Source organism: Pelophylax lessonae (genome assembly GCF_965119305.1).
Source record: "Pelophylax lessonae genome assembly, chromosome: 5".
NCBI lineage: Eukaryota > Metazoa > Chordata > Amphibia > Anura > Ranidae > Pelophylax > Pelophylax lessonae.
In genome coordinates this window covers 142,058,900-142,076,976 of record NC_138772.1, presented here as the reverse complement: position 1 = coordinate 142,076,976, position 18,077 = coordinate 142,058,900, and the positions used below count along the sequence as shown (strand labels likewise).

At 42.3% G+C, this 18,077-nt stretch overlaps 1 protein-coding gene across 4 annotated transcripts in view; it reads right to left on the bottom strand.

The window, feature by feature from the left end:
• OXNAD1 (oxidoreductase NAD binding domain containing 1) overlaps positions 1-18,077 on the bottom strand; it is a 126,925-nt gene that overhangs the window by 90,587 nt on the left and 18,261 nt on the right. For all 4 annotated transcript variants that reach the window (XM_082259591.1, XM_082259589.1, XM_082259590.1 and 1 more), the window contains exons 3-4: positions 10,922-11,074; positions 10,522-10,585 (exon numbers count right to left, since the gene is read on the bottom strand). In XM_082259591.1, the coding sequence (XP_082115717.1) occupies positions 10,522-10,585; positions 10,922-11,043 (186 nt within the window). In that variant the 5' untranslated portion in view covers positions 11,044-11,074. The remainder of the gene's footprint in view (positions 1-10,521; positions 10,586-10,921; positions 11,075-18,077) is intronic.

The following is an 18,077-nucleotide window of genomic DNA, read 5'->3' as shown; positions in this document are numbered from 1 at the left end:
CAAAAAGGCCACCTTCTGGGATAATGTAAGTAGGGAAACTTCCAGAATCTTTTTGAAGGGAGGTTTCTGGAGAACTGACAACCAAATTGAGGTCCCACAGCGGTAACGGAGACTGCACAGGAGGAGCCAAGTGTCAAACTCCCTGGATAAAGAGTCCTGGACCTAGGAAAGTGTGGCCAATGGGTGTTGAAAGAAAACCGCCAAAGTCGAAACCTGGCCCTAATGGTACCCAAGGCCAGGCACTGCTCATCCCCTTGTTGGAGAAAAAGGGGGAACCCCAAGAGACTCACACTATGCAATGTATGTCTTCCAGTATGATGGTAGATCTTCCTAGACCTAGATTTTCTAGCCTTTAACAGCAGAATCACTGATTTAGACAAACCTCTATCTTTCAGCACCTGACTTTCAACAGCCAAGCCGTTAAAGCTAGCAACTGTAAAGTAGGATGGAAGATTGACCTTTGGGACAGCAGACCTTCCCTGAGAGGAAGTCTCCAAGGAGCATCGGCGACCAGCCGTACCAGAGCGGCGTAACAAGACCGGCGAGGCCAGTCTGGAGCCACTAGAATGCGTCTGTAGCATCGGCCAGAGGATCCCGAGACACAAACCTCTGTACCTTCATTGAATAGTTTACAGCAGAGAGGGCTGGAATTAATCGGTCTACCCACCTTAGAATGCCGGCTACTTCCCGAGCCACCAGGACACATCTTGTGCCCCCTCTGTGATAGAAATAGACCACAGCTGTGGCACTGTCCGATTGAATTCATACCGGACACCCCTGAAGATGATGTGTCCAATGATCCAGACCAAGTCTGATCGCTTGGAGTTCCAGTACATTAATCGGCAGTCTGGACTCTTCCAGAGTCTAGACCCCCTGAGCACAGTCTGTGACGAGAACGCCTCCTCATCCGGACAGGCTGGCATCCATGGTGATAACCGTCCAGTACAGGGGGAGAAAGGATTTTCCCTGTCGGAGTGCCGGAGAACAAAGCCACCTCTAGAGACCGTGGATTCTTGCCCCATGTCACTAGAATCTCTTTTTCCAGAGATCTCGTGTGGAACTGTGCAAACCGAACTGCCTCGAAACTAGACATCCATCAGGCCCAGCACCCGCATGCAAGCCCGGAGGGATGACCGTCTGCTGGACAACAGAAGCTGAATTGCCTTCTGCAATGTTTAGAATTTTTCCAGAGGAAGAAACACTCTGGCTGACACCGAGTCCAGAGTCAGACCCAGATAGTCCAGTTTTGTGGACGGAAACCAGAGCAGATTTCTGAAGGTTCAGAATCCAACCGAACTCCCTTAGAGTTTGCAGAGTAATCTCGAAGATGTCCATCAGAGCAATCAGAGGCTCCGCTCGCAGAAGAAGATCGTCCAATGTTAGCACCGGGGCCAACACTTTTGTGAAGACCCAAGGAGCGGAGCCAAATACAAAGGGTAACGCCACTAACTGATAATGCTCCTCACCCTCGGCAAAGCGGAGGAAGCACTGGTGACCAGCACATGTTGGAATGTGAAGGTAGGCATCCTTAAAGTCAATAGAAGCCAGGAAATCCCCCTGATGTAGGGATTCCACTACAGTGCGAATGGACTTCATTCGGAATGTCTGCACCCATACAAAGCAGTTTAGCGCCTTGAGGTCCAGAATTGGATGTACTTTACTTTTCTTCCTGGGAACTATAAAGAGGTTTGAGTGAAACCCCTGAAAACGCTCCGAAGTTGGAACAAACACCCTTTGAATCGTCCCCCCACCCCAGATACGGGTGAGGGCGCCCTTTATGCAGAGGAAGCCTTGTTCACAGGTCTGAAAGAGCCCGCTGATGGCTTGCCAGATCAGGTCCTCTTGGAACCTTAGGTGGAGGCCCTGAAGGGCTTTGATCCCTTGTCTTGAGACCCTGAGGGTCAAAAAGGCCACTTATGAGCCGAGAAGAATGGCCCACGTCTATATTGAGGCTCCTTGCCCTTTGTAGCCTGCGGAAGAAGGGTACTCTTCCCCCCTGTGAGATCCTTAATGATGTCATCCAAGGAAGCTCCAAACAGGTGATCCCCTACAAGGGAGAGATCAGATAAGGCCTTCTTAGAAGTCTGGTTCACAGACCAGCATTTCAGCCAGATACGCCAAAGGTCCACTGCTGAGCCCAGAATCAAAAGGAGCAGCATCCAAAGAGGCATCCGAGATAAACTGTAGCCCATGGACCAATCTGCCAGCACTGCAAAGGCAGGGAGAAGTTGTTTCCCCTCCAGGTTCTGGCGTAAAATTTTAGCCCACTCGGTCAGAATTTGCGACACCAGGGCAATAGTAAATACCTGCTTAAGTGCTGAACCAGCCACAGTGAACATATGGCGGGCCAGAGCCACCGCCCTCCTATCAGCCGGATCTTTAAAGGCCGGGGACTCCGGAAACTGGAATTAAGGTAGCTTTATTTAACCTGGAAACCGGCGAGTCAACTACAGGTGGGACAATTCATATTTTTAGGCAGGGAATCCTCATAAGGATACTGCATACCAAAACGCTTAGGGACCACAAGAGGGCGTTTTAGACAATCCCACTGTTTTGTGACAATGTTGTCAAAGTAATCGAAAAGGGGGAACACCCTCGCCGCTCTGGAAGGCCTATGGGTGGCAAAAGGGACCGGTGCTTCCGACACAGCATCAGCCGCATCCTCCATTTTTAAAGTTTCATGCACTGACGCAATCAGTGTATCCACCAGCGCCTTTTTATGCGTGTTAGAGGAGCAGAGGAATCATCCTTACTATCTGAGAACTCAGGGTGCATTGACTCACGTTCAAAACAGATTCAGGATCTGTGGAGACAGATGAGGCAGGGGAGGGCGCTATATACTAAGCTCACCCGGAAAACATAGCAATCAGGGGATGGCCGCCGACTGCGATTCCGTAAAGGGGACGCCGACCAAGGGTCCACGAATGGACCACCTACTGGACCCCACAAAAAAACAAGGGGGTTGCCCTCTGAGCCTCTCCATAGAGGCCCACATAATAGGAAATAGCCCCCTTAAAAGGGGGCTGCCCGCCATAACGCGGACACGCTGGCAGGGTACCCCAAAGGTCCCGCTTCTCTAAAAAGGGGCATGTGCCCTACACAATAATGGCGGCATGGCTGCCATCAAAAAATAAACCGGCCCAACAGCGCCACCCCTTCCAAGGGAGGCGCAAAGCTGGAAGCAAGCCATGGCCGAAATCTGAATAAACATTCCAAAACTGCAGGCATTAGAAATATACATCCAAAGATTACATGTAATTTATGACCTTGTTGGGTAGAGCCGTTTTCCTTCATCAGTGTAAGTCAATACTCTTTAAAGTGTATGTTACTCCAACATTTCATATTTCTGATCTGTGTCTGTGTTACCAAATATTTGTATTAGAAAGCATCTTGTTCTTTTTGCATTGCTTCCTTTGTATGAAATACTGGGTGATCATGCCAGTCCCCCTGCTTTCCTATTTCAAACTGATGATCCACGGGCATAGAAGCAAATCAATGTGGTTTGCCTCTTTGCATTCTACATGGGAGCAGAGCCTGCCTGTACTTGTGTTTAGACTTCTGTTGACAGCCACCCCCCCCCCCCATACTTGAAATCACTGGAAAGGTTAGTGTACTGCTGTTTCTCTGCCTCTCGCTGTCTATTTCTGTCTCTGCAATTTACACAGGACTGTGCCTGTGCTCTGTTTAAGCTGCTCCTTCCAAACCCCCATTATCACCAGCACAGGTTCTTCACCCCGTTTGAAAAAACAAAATAGTCAGCAGCTAAAAATACTGTAGCTGTTAAGTTTTATTAAAAGGACATTTACCTGTCTAGGGATCCAGCGCCACCCTCACCCGGGCCAGTTCTTGGCCCGTATTGGGTCAGCTTTGCCAGCATGTTACCTGTTGGAAGCTGGATCTGACTCCTTGCGGTTTCACAGCCAGCTTACCACTGAGCATGCCTGAGCCGCACTGTGCTTTGTGACTGGTCCCACAGCCTTCTGGGACCTATCTGTCCCAGAAGGTTGCAGGTGGGGTGGGAGGGGGAAGGGATTGCTGGGGGAGAACTTCCAGTGGAATCACCTAGGAGATCCAGCCAGAAGTGGGAGCAGGTATCTATCAAAACCAGGTACCCGCTGCCCCTGCCAAAAAGAAAAAAAGTTCCAGAAGAAGAGGAGGAGGGGGGCATAAAGCAGAACTTCCCCTTTAGGGTGAAGTTCTGCTTTAAATTGTGTTCTCAAATGTGCCTGTGTGCATGAACCCTAAAAGATGAGCTCATTGGTGTTCTTAGAGGCTGCATGGATTATGAACAAAGTCAAACTTTTCTTTCATCAATCACACTAAAGAAGAACGGTGGACTAGAAAGACTGCAACCCAGTGAAAATAAAAAGGACACCAATGCTAAAAACAAGGAGATCTCAGTACTTTATTAAAGCTATGTAAACTTAATATTGTGTCTTACAATTTTTTAAGCGAAATGAAACAGTTTTAAAATATCAGACACTTAAAAAAAAAGAGAACAGTTTAAAAAGCTATATGCATAGCACTAAAAGGGACTATAAACAGGCAATCACCTGTCCCACGATCCAGTAGTGTACTCTTGCCAGCCGTTTTCTCCCTGTGCTCTCCCTCGGTGGTGCCGGTATCTTCACTATGGGCACCCAGCTGTGACAGCTTGCAGCTTAACAACCCAGTGCCCACTGCTCATGCGTGAGCAGTGTTGCGCTCTGTGACTGGTCCCGAAGTCTTCTGGGACCTGTCATGTGTCACAAAAAACTTCGGAAAGGAGGGGGGCTAGAACTTCCGCTTCCAATCGAAGTGGATGCAAGTACCTTTCAAAATCAGGCATCTGCTCTCCCCCTACCCCTCTCCTAACCCAAAAGCTCAATTACAAAAACAGGAGTCAGGGAGGAAGCTTTAAAGCAGAACTTCCCCTTTTGGGTGGAGCTCCAGTAATATTTACAGTTTTTGTTTTACTAAGGCCTCTTTCACACTTGAGTGACTTCTCATGCGATTTGGGACTGCAAAAGTCATTCATTATTTCCAATGAGCCCCATTCACATCTGTGCAACTTGAAGTCGCACCGACTTTAAAGTAGTCCCTGCACTACTATTGGCATGATTTTGATGCGTTTTGAGGAAAAGACATTAGAAGCCCAGTCAAACTCGCATCAAAATCGCGTCAACAAAGTCACGTCAAAATCGCGGTAAAATTGTGCGACTTTTAAGTGTGAAAGGGGCCAAAGTGTTTTAGTAAAACCTCCCCAATTGTGTGCTCTAGAAGCTTTTCAGAAAAGGTAGGTGTGCGATGTTAGGAAACGAAAAAAAAAAAAAAAAAAAAATCACACAATGAAACAATGAAACCATGAATAATACCATCATGCCATGAGTGTGCGACCACGTATGCAGAACGGTGGCTGTTGAATTCAGCATAACAATAGTATGAAATGATCATACAGAATGCAGAAAAACATGTGGGTGTTTTGTCAGTGTGTTTGTATTATATGTCAGGGGAATGGCTGAGTGTGTGTCTTCTTTCATGGACTGTCAGCACATAGAACACACAAGCTAACACACGGATTTCATCACACATGAGTGAAAACATTCAGCGCGTAGGAACAATCACCATCAGGTCTAAACTATACAAAGCACAAATCAAGCACAGCTGTGTGCAATTACATAACCCTTTAGGTATGGGTACCATTGCCATATGTAATAATAGGGAATGCCAGAGATTTACGTATACTACACAATGTCAAATCTTTACACAGGTCAACGTGTAATAAAAGAACATAAAACATTGTAACAGGACCTCCAGTGACAGGTACCAAACCCTGGACCACATTTAATGCAGAACAGGCACCTTCAGAAACTTCTTGTATAGAAAGTTATAGAGATTTCTCTACACAAAAGAATATATAATAATTATTCCTAATTTTCCTTTGGCACAGAACATTTCAGGTTACTTTCATTCTGTGAGCAGATTTATCACTTGATATGCTGAATTCAAAAAAAAAATCCCACCAACTCTTCTAATTAGAAAAAAGTACAAATGACAAAGTGATATTAAAGTTTTTTGATTAAAAATAACAAACATGTTATACTTACCTGCTCTGTGAAGTGGTTTTGTACAGAGCAGCCCAGATTTACCTTTTCTCAGGTCCCTCGCGGGTGCTCCTGGCCCCTCCCTCCTGTTGAGTGCCCCCACAGCAAGCAGCTTGCTGTGGGGGCACCCAAGCAAAGTTGCTGCTCTGTGTGTCCATTTAGACAGGGAGCTGCGGCTCAGCACTGCCCCCTCCCTCTCATTAGCTCACTGACTTTGGTGGACAGCAGTGGGAGCCAATGGCATCTGCTGCAGTCTCAGCCAATCAGGAGGGAGAGTCCCAGACAGCCAAATCTCTCTTGCAACAATGCTGGATAGAGATGGGACTCAGGTAAGTTTTAGGGGGGGGTGAGGGGGGCTGCTGCACACAAGTTTATATCCTAATGCTTTAAGATAAAAAAACCTTCTACCACTTTAATTAGTGTTTGCAAAGGCTTTTTTGTTTATTTTAACCCTATGTCAGTATTTTTGCGGTGTCCCCTCTTTTTGTCCAGGTGTTGTCAACATTTTAGAGTTGTCACTAAACAAATAGTAAGAATAAGGGAAAAATCACCCAATGGGACACTTGCAACAGCTCTAGGATGGGGATTTTGGTGACTTTGGAGAGATTTCCTTTTATTTCCCGTTGCATCTCTAAAAAAGGAAATGATAGAACCTCCCAGCAGCGGAACTGAAGCAGTTTTACCCTTCCCATACTGTATCTAAAACTAAGTAAAACAATGTGGACTTTACATACACTTTAAAAATGCTCTGTAAGCTAAAACTAACTAATCAAGACAGTACACTCAATGTGAATAAAAATCAAAAAAAGAAAAGATCTCATCATAGCTGCCAGCCCACTTAAGCCCCGGAGGATTTGGCTGCTGAAAGACCAGGGGGTATTTTGCAATTCGGCACTGCATGATTTTAACGGACAATTGCGCGGTTGTGCGAAGCTGTACCTAAACAAATTTGACGTCCTTTTTTTCCCCACAAACAGAGCTTTCTTTTGGTGGTATTTGATCAGCTGTGCGATTTTTTGATCATGCGCTATAAACAAAAAAAGAGCGTAAATTTTGCAAAAATAACAATATTTTTCACATTTTTTAATATGATATTCCCCCCCCCCCCCAAATGTAAAAATCAAAATGTTTTAACATTTTTGGCCAATTTGTTTTATGCTACATATGTTTGGTAAAAAAAAAAAAAAAAAAAAAAAAAATCGCAAAAAGCGTATTTTGATTGGCTTGCGCAAAAGTTATCGCGTTTACTAACAAAGGGAAAGATTTTTGTCATTTTTTTTTTTTTTTTTAACACGTAATGGCGGCGATCTGCGATTTTTTGCGGTACTGCGACATTGGGGCGGACAGATCGGACCCTTGACTGACATTTTTGACACTTTTGGGGTTACCAGTGACATTTCTACAGTTATCAGTGCTATATATATGCACTGTTACTGTAAAATTACACTGGCTGTGAAGGGGTTAACTTTATTTGAGAGGGAGGGGCTGTGTGTGTCCCTAGGGGCGTGATTCTAACTGTGATTGGCTGTGGCTTGAGCTGTAGGAACAATGATCAACGGTCCTACATAGTAGAACCGTATGATCACTGTTTCTACACAGGGGAGAATGACAGGCGGCTTGTTTACACTAGCTGCCTGCCTTTCTCCCTCTCCCCCGACGATCGCTGAGTGACCGGCGGACATCGGGTCCACCGGTCACACGCGCACGGGGGGGGGGGGGGGGTCCGTGACCGCACGCCGCCGTCGGCGCGCTCGCTCGCTCCCCAGAGCCTCACAGGCTAGTGACGTACCGATACATCACTCTGCCTGTGAGGGGCTGACCGCCGCAGTATATGTACTTGCGGCGGTCGGCAAGTGGTTAACATGTGAATACCACAATGTATACAATGCAAATGTGAAACAAATTAATAAAATGTTTGCACTGGACATTATTCTGGAAAATGAGGTTTCACATTTGTGCATATGTTTTATGTGGCACTGTTTATTATATATTGCCCTTTATATTTAACCACGTCAGCTCCAAATGATTTAACCCCCTTCATGACCAGGCCATTTTTTGGGATATGGCACTGCGTTATTTTAACCAACAACAGCGTGGTCATGCGACACTGTACCCAAATAAAATTTATGTTCTCTTTTTTTCACAATTAGAGTTTTCTTTTGGTGATATTTAAGCACCTCTGTGGTTTTTATTTTTTGCGCTATAAACAAAAATATCCAACAATTTAAAAATAAAAAAAAAAACACAACATTTTTTTACTTTCTGCTTTAAAATATTCAATAAAAAAAAAAAAAAATCGAAATTCTTTATCAATTTAGGCCAATATGTATTCGGCTACATATTTTTAGTAAAAAAAAAAAAAAAAAAAATCCCAATAAGCGTATATTAATTGATTTGCTCAAAAGTTATAGCATCTACAAACTATGGGACATGTTTATGTAATTTGTATATATTTATTTACTTTTACGAGTAATGGCGGCAATCAGCGACTTATAGCGGGACTGTAATATTGCGGTGGACAAATCCAGTATGACAGTACAGTACTCATTGTATATGTGTGCTCATGTTTATGGCAGTTGCGGTACTGTACTCATTATGTATATATGGACAGGTTTATGGCAGTGCCACTATTGTACTCATTGTATATCTGTAGATATGTTTATGGCAGTGCCAGTACAGTACTGATTGTACATCTGTGCACATGGCAGTGTCAATAGGGTTCTGATTGTACATCTGCAGACATGTTTCTGGTGGTGTCCATACGATACTACTGACCACACTGAAAGGGGGCTATCAAGTAAAATAAAATTAGGCACAACAGTTACTAAGCAGGTGGGCTCTGCTCTCGGTATGTATTATAAAGATTGTTTTCCTATTTTAAATAGACCATGACTTTATCGCACAGACATCCACCTCTGCTGCTATACACATTATGGAAAACATGTTAATTTTGTTAATATAATGCAATAAAAGCAAACTCTGTCCTACACGGGCATTGCAGTTTTATGTGGTTTCTGGCAAAAATCAGTAAAATTCCAGCTTTCTCCTACTTCTTGGGATCTTAAGAAATAAGATCTCCCCACCAAAAGGTCCAGTTTTGGGCCAAAACTATGATAGTTTTTCTGCTCCCGATAGATTTTACATAATATAGAAAAAAAAGTAAAAGGGGATTTTAGGAGTGAGAAAATAATAATACTGTAATGGCCTTGTGGCAGGGCAAAGATCTAAACTACTATGTGGAATTCTAACTAATGGGGTCTTTAACAGCTACAAGAACCCAGCTAGTATTTTAACAACTTGCCGACTGCCGCACGACTATTTACTGCGACAGTCTGGCTCTCCTGGGCAAACCGAGGTAGGGCTACGTCGCTTGCCCAGGAGCCTCTAGGGGGAGAGCATGCGCCGCCGGAGGCGTGCTCCCGCCCCCGCTCGTTCAAGCGCGAGTAACCAGCGGCTCCGATGTCTGCCGGTCACTCGCGATCTCCCACAGGAGAGGGAGAAAGGCAGACGTCTGATGTAAACACAGCCGTCTGTCATTCTCCCTGATGTAAGTGCAGAGACTATACGTTCCTGCTATGTAGGTTCGTATGTTTCTGTGGTTACATCACAAGCCACGCCCCTCCACAGTTAGAATCACGCCCCTAGGGATACATTTAACACACTGATCACCAATAAAGTTAACCCCTTCCCTGCCAGTGTCATTTTTACAGTAGCAGTGCATATTTATAGCACTAATTACTGTAGTAATGTCACTGGTACTCCCAAAAATGTCAAAAATGTCAGTCAGGGGTCCGATCTGTCCGCCGCAATGTCGCAGTCCCGCAGAAAAAAAAAAAAAAAAAAAATCACAGATCGCCACCATTACTAGTTAAAAAAAAAACATAAATCTTTCCCGCAGTTAGTAAACGCAATAGCTTTTGCGCAAACCAATCCAAAAACGCTTATTGCGATTTTTTTTACCAAAAATATGTAGCAAAAACAAATTGGCCTAAAATGTTTAAAAATTTAGATTTTTACATTTTTTTTGAGAATTTCACATAAAAAATTTGAAAAAAATTGTTATTTTTTCAAAATTGTCACTCTTTTTTTGTTTATAGCACTAAAATAAAAATCGCACAGGTGATCAAATACCACCAAAAGAAAGCTCTGTTTGTGGGAAAAAAAAGGACATCAATTTCATTTGGGTACAGCATCGCACGACCGCGCAATTGTCTGTTAACGTCACGCAGTGCCGAATAGCAAAATAGGGCCTGGTCTTTAAGCAGCCAAATCCTCCGGGGCTTAAGTGGTTAACAGCTACAAGAACCCAGCTAGTATTTTAATACATTGCTGCTCTCACAACAGTAAAAATGCATTGGTGAAAATATAAAAAAAGAGATGAAGTAAAAAAGGACAATTAAGCAAGGAAGTATTTTGATAGATGAAGATGTCCACTCACCTCCTGCCTGAAAGTGTTTGCGGTCCTCTCCAGGTGATCTGTTTTCCTTTGCGATGTCATTCTCCTATCATCAAATAAATCCAAAGTCAGGAATTGAAATTTGTTTTCCAGTTACAAAAAAAAAAAATCAATGCATTTTTCTCACCATGATAACATAGAATTATTTACTATCTGCGTTCTCAGTTAGTATAGAAATCCAGGCCCATGAACAGCAGAAATAACTGTGCTGCCTTGCTGAACTACACGCTGTAGGGCTACTTACGAAAAGGCCAGTGCTGTACAACAGCAACAAAATCTACTGTTTGAGAGTTTACTGAGCATCTGTATCCTAGAACAACAGAACTGCCGTCACATCGCTTTTCAAACAATATTTAATAGTGCTTGCAGACAGCTCACCCACCTATTCAGGGTACAAGAGCACAAAGCAGGAGCTCTCCACAGCGATGAGGCCAACTGACCAGTGAAAATTCCAGTAGTCCCTCTGAACACTTGACAAGAGGCTGAAACTGCAGCAAGAGCCATGGCTGGGGAGAACACTATTCAGCTCTTTGGTCTGCAAGAAATTAAAAAATAAATATGATTATAACACAAGAATTACACTCCTAAACATGATTCACAGCAAACACAGTTTATTTTAAAATCACAGTTTAGACTATTTTTGTTCCTCTGAAAAAAAAAAAAAAAAAACAGAATTAAAGTGCATCTATGGTCAGAATGTAAAATCATATATTCATTTCCACATTGAATTTCAATAGCCTATTTCCTAGTAACCATTTCAATACCGGACACTTTTACCCCCTTCCTGCATAGGCCAATTTTCAGCTTTCAGCGCTGTCACACTTTGAATGACAACTGTGTGTACCTGTACACTGTACCCATATGACGTTTTAAAAAACATTTTTTCACACAAATAGAGCTTTATTTTGGTGGTATTTAATCACTACTGGGGGTTTTATTTTTGTTAAACAAAATAAGGCATAACATTTTTTTCTTAGTTTCTGTTATAAAATTTTACAAATAAACAAACTCTCTTCATAAATTTAGGTCAAAATGTATTCTGTTACATTTATTTGGTGAAAATAACCCAAATCGGTGTATTTTAAGTCTGAAGTTCACAAACTATGGTGAATATATAGATCAAAATTTATCATTCCTGATGTACTGCCAGCCCATCTCATTTCTTGGGACCCGAAGGATAGTACAAATATCCACCTAATGACCCTTTTTTTGGAAAGTAGACAGTCCAAGGTATTTAGTAAGCAGCATGGCGTGTCTTTTGAAATTATAATTTTTTTTTTTGTCACAATTATATTTTAAAAACATGTTTTGTTTTTTATATACTGTGGCAAGAGCATTACAGTGTTAACATAGTAACACTGTACTACTCTGGGGAGGTGATCGGGATTTTTTTTTTTTAACACACTATGATTGCTTATAGCCGTGAATAGCCGGCTATAAGCAAGCGTTTTTACTATATGAAATAGATTCAGTGTGTATTGTGATAAGCCACAGCTAGTCACATGCTACAGATGGGCTGTGATTGGCCCTGTCAGTACCATGTGATCACTGTAAGCAATCACAGCTAGCAACACAATTGTACACAATAAATGGCATGAATTAAAGCCATCCATTGTTTACAATTGCCATGTGATCTGCTGTGATTGGTCACAGCAATCACATGGTACCAGAAGCAGGCCAGTACACAGTACACTGAACAGTCATCCTCTGTGTCCGATGGACACAGTAGATGTCAGATTGTAATGGATTGCAGCCTGAGTGCGGAGAGTTCGGGGGAGGACGCCATATGACATCCATCCAGAACAATAGGGCTCCAGCTCGGGAGTCATTTTACAATGGCCCGGGCGGGAGTAAACTTACTTTGTGAAGAATACTTGAACTCTGTGAAGCATATTCACTATGCCTTGTGAATATGCACTGCAGTTTTTCACATTTCACAGAGCCTGCCTTCTGAACTGCAAAGGGGCTGAGAGGAGGAGTTTCAGTAGGCAGAGTGGGTACAGGAACCACTGATTGTATGTAGCAAGGTACCATGGGATATATAGTCCTTAAAATTTGAACGTAAACCAAAGGAATGAGCTGAGGACAAGCTGCAAAGCATGCAGGGAATCCAGAAAGTTGTGATAAGAGACGACCAGCAGACAGGCAGCACTCAACAACAAAGGGAGTTTTTCAAGTAAGATTAGACAGTAAAAAAGAACTTCTGTTTATATTTCTATTAAAATGCTGATGTTATAAAATGAAAGTACTTCAAAACGTATCCAAACCCAAAAAAAATAAATTATTTTGCATCTTACCAGTTCTTACATGAAGTGGCTGCATTGATTTTTTTTCTCAGGCTTTTTTCCCCTTTATTTTAACATGGCATTTCCTGTCCCATGGTGGCTACACTTACTCTTCTACTGTATCTATGGAGGGAGCCAAGGTCGTTATCCAGCCTGGACTTCAAATGCCTGCCTTGTTTATTTTGGGGGCTGGGGGATTAGTAGTTAGTTACACTAGAGTGTAATTTAAAAATGTTTTATTCGACTTCTCATAGGACTCATACTCAAGGACTACTCATGGGTCTACAAGCCTCTTGCTATTGTGTTATGAACCTTCCCCCATGGGAAGCCTTGTCAACCTTTGTACACTCTCTGTAATACACTTCCCTTGTGTGTATATATATGCGCATGTTTGAAATGTTTCACCACGCTGTATACAAAAAAAATTCAATAACATTTTTGTAAAATAAAATTAAAAAATTCTATTCAAATATGTATTCTCCACTCAAAAAATACATTCTAATGCCCTCAAAATCTTTAAATGCCTTTTTTTGCTGCTGTGGTCCAACTTCCTGTTGGAGCGCGACTACATTTCTTCTCCATGGTCCCACTACATGTAGATATGTAGCCACCTTCTCTTGCTCCCTCCTGGGATTGAATATGGACTATGGGATTTATAGTGTGCATTGAGCAGTGCATATGACCACAACCAGTATCCACTGCTTTCTCCAAATTGACGTGAGAAGGAAGAGGTGAAGGAGCTCAGAGGACTTTATAAGGAGGCAAAAATACGCAGTAAAATTTTTTCCGAAAAATAGATTACAGGGCCATTAAGTAGTGCATGTGTAAGGATTACTTTTGGAGAATGAGGATTTTGCTTATTTTCACTTTAAAGAGGAGGACAATAACATTTGTACTTCTAAATCCGCTCACAGGAAGTCACAAGGGCCCTGTATTTTGGCAAGACCAATGGGGATATTCTGTACTTGCTAAAAATGTACTTAATGTGAAAAAAAAATAAAACTATTGCAACTACAACATCGATGGACTGGTAACCTACAAAATATTACATTTTTCTTATCCAGCTAAGATACACTAAGATTTAAAATATCTGCTTAGCTACACTGTTTCACCACTCCAAATGTACTCTCATCTGCCTATGTGTTGGGAGCCCTAATTTTAATCAGAGTTAGAATGGTTCATATAGTTCTCCAAGACATCACAAGAAAAAATAAATAAATAAAACTTGGTTTTGCATTAGGTAGTTCCCCAATTATTCTTGACCTTCCACCCCCCCCCCCTTTTTTTCCCCTCTCTTGCTAGAGAACAGAATGACTATGCCACCATATGGAGGGGAGGGGAGGAACTGACTCTGCCCCCTACAATTCGTCGTATATTATTAGTCGTCACATGCCTGCTCTTAAAATTCTTATTGGAGCACACCTCTCTACATATTTTGCCTTATTAACATGTCATTTGTATTGAGCGTATACCTGTATTTGTCATGTGGCTATCGCTCTTAGGCCCCTTTCACACAAGCAGACCGATTGGGTCAGTCTGTCAGTTTTTCAGGTGGACCTGATTGGACCCTTCATTATCCTCTACGGAGTGGTGGATGTAAACGGACATGTGTCCATTTACATCTGCTGACATCCAGTCTAATCCGCTAAAAAAAAAGACAGATGGGGGAGCGGTTCTCCATCCCTATTGCGGATCAGATCGGATGGCAGTCAGGTGTAAACTGGGGACAAGGTGCTTCGGGGTGGTGGGGCGTAGAACCCCCCCCCCCCTGCCACAAAGTAGCCACCCCCCATGTTGAGGGCATGCTTGGATAAGGGTCTGGTATGGATTTTGGGGGGGACCCCATGCCGTTTCTTTTCTTCATTTTTCTTTAAAATCTATATCAGACCTAAGGGTCTGGTATGGCCTTGGGGTGGGGGGGACTCCACACTGTTTTTTTTTTACCTGCAATTTTTTTCTTTTAGTGGTCAGTGGGAAACCCGCTGACAGCTGATGACTCATCGGTTGTTAGGACGCTGCGGCCGGACTTCCCGGCCCGCTCTTTAGCAACCAGCTATTGTAGGCATTTGTGGTGCAGTTTTAACAAGCCAAGAGCGTTTGTCAACTGCACTGCAAACATACATAGGGCATTTGGGGGGGAGCGTTTATAATGCTCACTAAAAGCTTATCAACCGCACTTATTGACGTGCATTAATGCTATAGAAGGGTTTAAAAAGTGTCAGTATTTTGATCAAGTGTGAACGCGCCCTTATACCTACATATTGAATGTACATGGTGTGTTGGGGCGATAAAAAAACCTATGCCTCCAGCATATATTTCCTATTTTTATAAAGAGAATAAATTGATGAGTAAATACTAATTCCGTTTATTTTGAGTGTGCTTGGGCGCCTAGGAGGGAATATGAAAGAGCATAAATGGCAAAACATTCCATATTCTTAAAGTTTTTTTTAGCCTTTTTTTTTTTTTTTTTTTTTTTTTTAATTAAACTGCCTATGGATGTAAACAGAAATAACCTTACAATAAAAATCCACATTTCTAATAATTCTAAAAATGTATTGAAAGAAAAGAGAGATAAGTAAAAAAAAAAAAAAATAATAATAATATTTCTCTTGCAATCTCAAGTTTGGATGGGTATCTAACAGAATAAACAAAAAAAAGCTTTATCTGGATAAGCCCGTGCAGCAATTAAAAGTGAAAATTGCTCTGGAATTATTGCCATTAAATAATAGCTTCTACATAGTAGGCTACAGACTGCAATTTCAATTTCGATTTTTTTTTTTACTAATAATAGGTACCAAAGATTGTGAGTAAAAATTTAAAAAAAATAATGAAAAAATTCTAAATTTCTAATTAAAAACAAACTCCATTAAAACAACAATATCCCAATTTATGGCTAGAGTGGGACCATATCCTTCTAAATCTGCATACAGCTTGTCTGTGCTATGAAAATCCTGGACTGCTCCCTATGCTGCTTATCTGAGATAGAAGAGTTACTATGGAAGGTCTGTGCCATAAAGTTCTACAGTTGCCAACAATATTTAATTAATACTTGGCATCTTTAGTCTGGCAAACGCACAGTGGCCATGCATGATCTGAAATCCTGGATAAGTGGCCAAAAATACATACAAACAACAAATCCTGTTTTGGAGAAGCTTTTTGATAAAGCTATCTGGCAAAATAGAGATGAGATCTACATAACACCAGACATGACTTCTAAATAAGCTTTAAAGCAGAGTATTTCGGGGAAATGTTCTCTATTTAGAATCACTACCTAATGATGGCAGTAATGCAAGGCAAGGTGACCAAAATCATCCCAAAATACATGATTTTAGGTTATCTTCACTTGGCCTTTTCCTCTTTTACAGAGATACTCCATAAATAGTCCCAAGATTGGCACAGCTGGTCTGCGAACCTGACTTTTCTCTGCAACAGTTATCCAGTATAGCCACTTGAAGACCGAAATACGTATTTTTACGTAGGTACTTCAAGTGGCTATACCAGGATGATGCCTGCAGCTAGGCATTATCTTGGTATTGTTGTATCCAGAAGGCGATCAGCCTTTTTGTAAAAGCCATCCGAGCAGCTAATTAGAGAGGGGGGGGGGGGGCGATCCCTACTGCTGGTGCTTCTCTGAATTCTCCATACCGCCAGGGATCCCGGAAGTGAAGTCAGTGGTTCTGCCAGATTGCCATAGAGCTATTAGAGTACCGGAAGGTCCCTCATCAGCTCTATGGTAGAGAAGACCAGAAGCAACGAGCATTTTAGTCACTTTCGGTTTCCCTGGAAGTAAACAGCGCCATTTTTAAAAATTGAAAGCATCTGATCACACCAATCTTGGTGTGATCAGATGCTTTTAAAAGGGCAGAGGAGAGATCTGGGGTCTAATAGACCCCCACATCTCTCCATCAAGAGTTCCTGTCACTACTTATTGTCACAAGGAATGTTTACATTCCTTGTGATAGCAATAAAAGTTTAAAGAAACATTTAAAGAAACAGTGTAAAAATAAAAAATATAATAATATTTAAAAAAAATGTAAACTGCCCCGTCTTTACGCACAAAGGTGAACGCACACATTGGTCCTGCACACATACGTAAACAGCGATCGCACCACACATGTGAGGTATTTCTGGGGAATGTCAGAGTGAAATCAATAATTCTAGCACCAGACCTCCTGTGTAACTCTCCAATGATAACCTGTATAGACTTTTAAAGCGTCACCTATATAGTTTTTAACCACTTAAGCCCCGGAGGATTTGGCTATTCAAAGACCAGGGCCTATTTTGCGATTCGGCACTGCGTGACTTTAACGGACAATTGCGCGGACGTGCGACACTGTACCCGAATGGAATTGACCTTTTTTTCCCACAAACAGAGCTTTCTTTTGGTGGTATTTGATCACCTGTGCGATTTTTACTTTTAGCGCTATAAACAAAAAAAAAGAGCAACAATTTTGAAAAAATAACAATATTTTTAAAATTTTTTTATATGAAATTCCCCCCCCCCAAAAATGTAAAAATTAACATTTTTTAACATTTTAGGCCAATTTGTTTTCTGCTACATATTTTTGGTGAAAACAAATAATCGCAATAAGCGTATTTTGATTGGTTTGCGCAAAAGTTATTGCGTTTACTAACTACGGAAAAGATTTGTGTCATTTTTATTGTTTTTTATTTTAACTAGTAATGGCGGCGATCTGCGATTTCTTTGCGGGACTGCGACATTGCGGCGGACAGATCCAACCCTTGACTGACATTTTTGACACTTTTGGGGGTACCAGTGACATTACTACAGTAATCAGTGCTATAAATATGCACTTACTGTAAAAATGACACTGGCAGGAAAGGTGTTAACTTTATTGGTGATCAGTGGGTTAAATGTATCCCTAGGGGCGTGATTCTAACTGTGGGGGGGCGTGGCTTGTGATGTAACCACAGAGACATATGATCCTACATAGCAGGATCGTACAGTCTCTGCAGTTACACCAGGGAGAATGACAGACGGCTTTGTTTACATTCGCCGCCTGCCTTTCTCCCTCTCCAGGGGGAGATCGCGAGTGACCGGCGGACATTGGAGCCGCCGGTCACTCGCACGGGGATGTTAGTGACCGGGCGGGAGCGTGGCTCGTGGTTGAGCAACGTAGTACTAGGTCGCTTTGCCCAGTAGGGGCTGACCGCCGCAGTAAATAGTCGTGCGGCGGTCGCCAAGTGGTTAAATACGGTAGTTTGGTGCGATTGGGAGAGCGTGTGCAATTT